We start from the raw sequence: 6,951 nt of genomic DNA, 5'->3' as shown, positions 1-6,951 counted from the left end.
GAGTTTGGGTTCCTGGAGTTGGGTCAGTGTTGCACTGCTCACAGCAGAGCTGGGGTCAAGGGCCACTGCTCTGTGCTAGTACTGCTTCTTCTGTCAAAGCAGTTGGAAGAACACAGTTTGTTTTTCCTGTTTAAATGCACTATGTTTTCTGCCTTTTTTTTTTTAATTTGCTTATGGTGAGTCAAAATTTCTCCATATTCCTTACTTGGCATCTGTGCGGGAGCCATAACCACTGACATCAGATGAACATTCGTTAAAGATCAGGAGTACAAAGTTAAATCTTTATTTGGAGATTTGTACAGAAAAATTATCTAGTGGAATAGTTAGAAATGCAGTCCAAGGCAAGGAGTTAAGTGCACAGAATGGTGTCATAAAAATGATCCTAAGAAATCAGTGGATCCTCCTCAGTCCTGCTCTATCTCCAAAAACTCAAGGGGAAGCAGAAAGTGTTATTTGCCGGTGAACCGAGGTGGTCGCTTCTCCCTGAAGGCAGCCATCCCTTCCTGACGGTCTTTGGTGGGAATATTCTACATGAGAAAAAAAGGAAAAGAAAGAGGTACGTTTTCCATTTAAAAGTCTGATGTGTTTTTAAGTCCTGACTAATTTGGCAGTAGTGGTGTAAGACTAAGATTGCTTTTCTTTCAATGATACATAAAATTCCATATTTTGCAATTAGGAAAAAAGAGACAGGGTTGTAGTGTAACTCACAAACAAAGCACCTAAAAGACCATAGATCTATATAGGAAAACACTTTCCCATAATCTTCATACTTCATCTTAAGATATGCTGAGAGACACATTATACAGCAATATTGGAATACCCTCTATTGTTCCATTAGCTGAGAAAGGTGCATGCTCTCAAAACTTGCCACAGAGAACTTCAGGAGGAATCATTTTGAATTTATTAAACTAAAACCAATTGTAAAGCTCATTCTAGAACTAACATATAGTTGTTCCTTTCAGGAGGGAATTCTGAAGGCAGATTACCTGAGCATAACACATCCCCTCAATAGCCATCCCTGATGCAATGTCAACCTGGGAAGGAGAGGAAAGGTGTGAGGTTTGTCTGAAGTACAGCCCTCAAAGCTACTTCAGAGCTCTCAAATCAATGAGAGCAGTCAGTCACTCTCAAACAGTCATAGTAAGTGATCTTCACTCTAATATTAGAAGTACAGTATTACTATCTGTAGAAAAAAAAATCCTGCCATTTTACTTTGATCTTTAAAATTTTTTTAAAACCTCTGAAATGTTTTTAAATGTCTGATATAAAGAAAAAATTTATAACTCATCTGTTCTAAACATTTTTACTGTAGTAATTTGTAAGAACTGCTAGTCTTTCTATTCACTTCAGTATTTAAACAAAATAATTATTACCTCCATTCCTTTGTTTATTGCCAGTTTTCCCATTTTCACAGCAAACGGTGCCTTTATTAAAAACAAAACCAAACCACAACAAATACTTAAAAATAATTAAATTTGCATTAATTTATAACAGATGAATTGTTATATTATTATTTTGCTCCAAATGACATCTTAGTCTACAGAAATCTGCAGTAAGTTAATAAGTATTTTATAAAAATCAATTTGGTGTTGTCTGCAGTTCACAGATGAACACGGTGTGAGGTGTCAGTGTGTCCTGCAGGTCTGCGTGGCTGCAGCGGGGGGCTAAACCTGTCCTGTGGGTTAAGCAGCTGGATGTTAACACTTGTTCCTACAGAAACTTAAAAGAGACTTAAAGGTCAGGAACCAAAGCTTCAGCATTTCAGAGAAAGGAATTTTAGGTGTTTTCTCTTTCTTAAAGGGAGCACAAACGCTGTATTTACATTGGTGCCATGAGCAGTGCACTTACCTGGGGCAGGATTTCTTTAGCCAAAGTTAAAGCTCTCTGGTAAGCTGCATCTCCCTCGCTGTTCTGTGGCACTGAGTGATTTACCAACCCCATGGAGGCTGCCTGTTCTCCATCAACCTGTCTGCCAGTGAAAATGAGTTCCTTTGCCAGACCTATTCCAACACATCTGGGCAGGCGCTGGGTTCCACCTTAGAACAACAGGGTAAACACCATTTTCCATATTTGACAAATGCCCCAGTAGTATTTTGTCTCGTTATAAAATCAGGAACCTTAAAGGTATCATGTGTTTCTTTAATAACTACTAGCTGAATATGTTAACATTTTTAGAGGCATCTGAAAGACTTCAGTATTTTGATAAAAAAGAAGAGGTGTAAAGAGACTTTCCTACTTTCAGAATAAGTCTGAGACAGAACTCTTGATTCATAGATCTCCTTTGTGACTGTAAGATGCTACTTCTAATTTACATTCAAAACACTTCAAGTGTTCAAGGACACACTCTAATGGCAAAATATTTACAATACAGCTGAGAAAGTGAGATTTAATGAATATTAATGAAGGTTTAATGAAGGTTAAGATTTAATGAAGGTTACCTGCTCCAGGCAGAAGTCCTCGTGTGGTCTCGATAAGGCCCATTTTAGCTGATGAAGCTATATAAATAAATAAATGTAGAGTTAGCTACATTTTGATTTGTATAACTAGAAGTTTTCCAGATTGAACTGATCAATAAAATTAGAAACTGTCAATACTGAACTGGAACTCCATTTCTCCAGGGAGCCAGAAAGTCTGAATACTACATGTCTATCTCAAGTCTGCTTACCCCAGTGTAGCAATTTTAGCTAGAAAAATGAACCTTGCGTCCCTTGTAGATAAAATATAATGGATAGAAGCATGGAAACAGAAGAAATAAATCTTCCAACCCAAACTGATTTAAGCTGGGAAGATTAGATCTAGTTAGAGTATATCTGATCTAGTATTAAGTTACTATAGCTGCTCAGTCTTACTAATAAATAGATTTCTAAAGGAATCCTAATTTTACCTAAAAATAAGCTTTACTTTTTAAGCACAGGAACTGCTTTTCACATAGTAACTAATATCACAATTTCTGTACAACCTTCTCTAAAATTTCTCTCAAGCTTCTGGATTCCATTAACAATCCACTGTCATGTGTGTAAGTTCTCTTTAAAATGCCATCAATTACCAGGAGATTGCTACACTGAGCAGCACAAACCTGCTACTCGGAGGTCACAGGCCAGGGCCAGCTCTAATCCACCACCCAAGGCGTAGCCATCGATTGCAGCGATCGTGGGCACAGGCAGGGCAGCTACAGAAGAGAGCACAGATTGCACACTTGTGTTCTACAAGTTCTGTTTCACATGGCCCTGGAATTTAAATCCTTACGTTCTAAAGCTTTCAGTTCAGAATTGCTCAAGGACTCGTTTTCTTCTGCCACAAATTTTCAGTCTGGAAACAGCAAAAATTATCTTCTTGCACTTCTTTCTCCCTTCTTTGTAAGAATGCAAAACATGCTTCTTCTATGCAAAGAAGCTTGCAAACAAAGTACTGCAATGCAAAACAGGATCAGTCCTCTCCTTGCAAATTTATGACATGAATATTCATCTGTTGCAGTTGAACATCCTAAGAGAAGACACCATCCCTAGGGCCTGTCACAACGCTCAGTTTTTGTGGTTCTTTTGTTAGCCAAGGCTCCTGAAAACAGGAACAGTAAACACTGTTCAACTAGGTTGCCTCATAGTTGAGGAGCTTGATGTATCTGGAGATTAGCTGCTTGATACTTTTTTAAATACTCTGGCAGCTGGATGCAAACTTCTGAGGCAATCTAGTTCTCTGCTGTAATCACCCCTCTGACTGCTCCTGTCATTTTTTTAAATTATTGCAATTCTGATTGATATTTTAGACAGATTTGACTTTGGTACTTCTTTCTAGTGAGAGCAGAATAATTCATAAATAGGGGAAGAAAATTGATTGCAGAAGCTCATATTCAATTTGCAAAGAAAAAGAAAAGGGAGGTTGAGGGAGTTGTAGATACAATCCCCCCGACATTGCACAAATCCCTTCAGCAAATTCATTCAGAGATTCAAATCCATGTTCTTAGGTCTGTGCCATATTTTGAGTGTTTCTGAACATGTACTGGAAGCAGGACAACCAACACAGCACTTGCCTCCCAAGGATTCCACAGAAGTGTGGAATAAATGAATGCTTTCTTGGAGCAGGTGTTTATAAGTGTGTATGTGCTTTGTTGTGCATAGGAAACACATCTTGTCCTTGGAGGGGCAGCAGGATGGTTGGTATTTAACTCTAATTGGATCTTTCTTTCAGGCATAAGCTGAAGCCATTTGGAAAGCTACTCCTGCTGGTTATCCCCTCCTACTGCATTTCTAAATGTTTCGCTACAAGTGGTCTAGGATAAATTTTCCAACTGAGGTAATCCTTTACCTATTTCATCCATAAGATTCCTCAGTCTTCTAACAAACTCTCCAACTTCTGCATCATCCATCTTTGCACGTTCCTTTAAGTCTGCTCCTAAATAAAGGAGAAGAAGTTTGGAATCCAGGAAAAGACATCTGAAATGTTCCCCCCCTCTCAGAGGACAGACCATTTAAAAAGTCTGAGATTCAGCATTCCAGTTAAGTAAGGTCCATGGAAGTTGGAGTGTGGACATTTGGGCTGCAGCAGTAACGAGGGTGCTCCTCTGTGCCCTTTTGACAGATTTATTTTAATTTCTTTTAGCACTCATTTCCAACTGCTTTTCTGCATGGTCTGATCAACATACAGCCCTAAGAGCCACCACATTTTTTGAGAACAGTTTGCAGAGCCTTTGCTACTCACCTGCACAGAACACTCCTTTCACCTGGCTCTTGAACACCACCACACGCACCTGCTCATCGAAGCGGAGCTGTTCCAGGGCACTGAACAGCTACGAGGGAGGGAGTGCAGACAGAAGAAAAAAAATAGGCATATAGATGTGTATATTCACTGAAATGATAACAAGTTCCTAATCTATGATAGAAGTATATTGGTTTTTTTTCCCTGCAGCTGCCAGAAAATTAATGGAAATCATGTCAGTGGAACCTGCAGGTTTTTCCACTACAAATTCAGAATGACACATTTCCCCATCTCTTTTTTCCTTCCACTCAGAGATGAACTTTGCTGTACCTAAAACTTCCCTTCCTGTCCAGGCACGAGCCAGACCTTCTATAGGATGTGTCATCCTTGAACAGGTCACCTGTTAAGGTGTGACAATGACTATGCTTTTGTTGTGATGACAAAAGTAAGGACATTAACTTGCATCTGAGTAAACTTCAATAAATTAACTTAGATTAGCTAACTTAAATAACCCATACATCTCTGTCCACATCTGAGGCAGTAACTGTTATGTTCTGTTTTTCTCCAGGTTCGCCTGCCTTGCCCCAGTGCCCTTCATCATAAGTTGTTTTTTTTTTTAGATTTCCCCCAACTATTCTCACTGCAGTTAGTTATTGATCATGGTTCCAAACACACTCACAGGCCAGACTCATACTCACTTCATTTACAAATACTTTTCCCAGGGAATTTCTTGCGTGGGGTCGATTCATTAGGATTTCAGCAATACCTTAGTAATAGGAGACAATTTCAGTTACACTTCATTTAGTTGTCTAATTCAACTGGGAATAATATCTGCTTATGCTACATCTTATCCTTCCTGAAAATGCATATAAAGTATACTCTAAAACAATCAGTTATTTTAAAACTGGAGGTGGCACACCATGTCTACAAAACCCAGTTATGCAGAACAATTGTAAAATTTAGTGGGCCTGTAAAAGACTATGAGGAAGCAGACTTTTAGAAAATGATCAGGACATCCAAGAACATATATCTTAGAATCACTGCAGAAATGGGGAAAAAAAACCAAACAACAAACCAAAACCCAAATGATCCATCTTAGGTTTCTCCTTTGAATGTTATTTAATTTAATTGTTATTGTACAGTCTTGCTGTGTTCAAGTACATTCTCTAATGAAGGAAACCATCCTCTTGGGATTGCTGTTTTCATGAGAACAGCACATACAGGTCACACACAGTTCATGTTCCAGAACCCTTCTGAAAGTGAACTTCATTTAATTTCAACACTATAAGCTCATCAGCAAAAAGGACTCTACTCAAAGTTCCTAAGTCCAAGCAGAAAAATAAAACCACAGCATCTACCTACTTCTCCTTAACACATGTGATTAGTAAATTATTATCCAATAGCTTCTGTATGCTTTGGAGAGAAAAGACATCTCCTATTTCCTTGCCTGGACTTCTGCTCACTTCCCAGGCCTTAACATTGGAAGATGCTGTTGCTGTGCTGTAGGTGCACAGCTGTACCTTGCACCTGCCTTGCTTGGTCTTTCTGTCCTGCTGGAAGGTCTCAGTTTATTTCTCTGCCTATGGCAGTGGCCAGCTACTGAACTAGAGGTGTCACGGGCACCCGCAGAGGAAATGAACAGCTGGTAACTACCTAATGTCTTTGTAACCAGCAAAATACCAAGAACTGTTTATAAACTCCTGCAACAGTTACACAGAAAGTAAATCCCTGGCAATCTGAACCAAACCTCAAACTGCTGCGTGGCTCTCATGGATAAATGTGCACAGACACGTCAAGGTCCTGTCCTACCTTTATCACTGCACGTTAATGCTGTTAAAAAACCTAAAGTATGCAAACCAGAACTTCTTGCGTTGAGGTCTCCTGCACGCATAATTTTAGGGGGGGGGAAAGTATCTAGCTATTCATTCTGCAGCAACGTTCTTGAAAAAAAGTATCCAGGCATAACTGAAGGCAAAACAACAAGGAGCGCCCCGGACTCGGCAGGGCTGTCACCCCCGCTCGGGCTGCGCCGCGCTGGGAACACACGGCCACGCTGACGCCAGGCCGAGCTGTTTCCAGCAGGAAAGGCTGAAGCGGAGCCGCACTCCGAGTCCGGCACTCACCGCCGCCGGCCGCGCTCAGCAGCACCTCCGCGCCCCGCGGCGCCCCGGCCGCGCCCGCCCGGCCCCGCGCCCCGCGCAGCGCCGCGGGCAGCGCCCGCCACAGCCGCAGCATGGCCGCCGCCGGAACCCGCACCCG

At 40.8% G+C, this 6,951-nt stretch overlaps 1 protein-coding gene across 1 annotated transcript; it reads right to left on the bottom strand.

Annotated features, from left to right (window-relative positions):
* Window positions 1-253: 253 nt before the first annotated feature.
* Window positions 254-6,904, bottom strand: ECHDC2 (enoyl-CoA hydratase domain containing 2). Its single transcript, XM_038144145.1, has 10 exons — window positions 6,816-6,904; window positions 5,391-5,458; window positions 4,696-4,783; window positions 4,303-4,389; window positions 3,077-3,169; window positions 2,439-2,495; window positions 1,849-2,036; window positions 1,374-1,424; window positions 987-1,034; window positions 254-527 (listed from the first exon to the last, which is right to left on the bottom strand). The coding sequence occupies exons 2-10, from the start codon at window positions 5,439-5,441 to the stop codon at window positions 450-452; spliced, it is 741 nt and encodes a 246-aa protein (XP_038000073.1). The 5' UTR covers window positions 5,442-5,458; window positions 6,816-6,904; the 3' UTR covers window positions 254-449.
* Window positions 6,905-6,951: the final 47 nt, after the last annotated feature.

This window comes from Motacilla alba, chromosome 8 (genome assembly GCF_015832195.1).
Source record: "Motacilla alba alba isolate MOTALB_02 chromosome 8, Motacilla_alba_V1.0_pri, whole genome shotgun sequence".
Classification (NCBI taxonomy): domain Eukaryota; kingdom Metazoa; phylum Chordata; class Aves; order Passeriformes; family Motacillidae; genus Motacilla; species Motacilla alba.
The sequence above is the reverse complement of the archived record's forward strand: the minus strand, read 5'-3'. Positions and strand labels throughout refer to the sequence as shown.

Coding starts and splice junctions, on each gene's coding strand:
- ECHDC2 (XM_038144145.1), bottom strand. CDS start 5,441: ATGAATCGACCCCACGCAAGAAATTCCCTGGGAAAAGTATTTGTAAAT. Junction 3,170..4,302: donor GAATCTTATGGATGAAATAG/GTAAAGGATTAC, acceptor TCTCTTCTGTAG/CTGCCCTGCCTGTGCCCACG. Junction 2,496..3,076: donor CTGTGACCTCCGAGTAGCAG/GTTTGTGCTGCT, acceptor TTATTTATATAG/CTTCATCAGCTAAAATGGGC.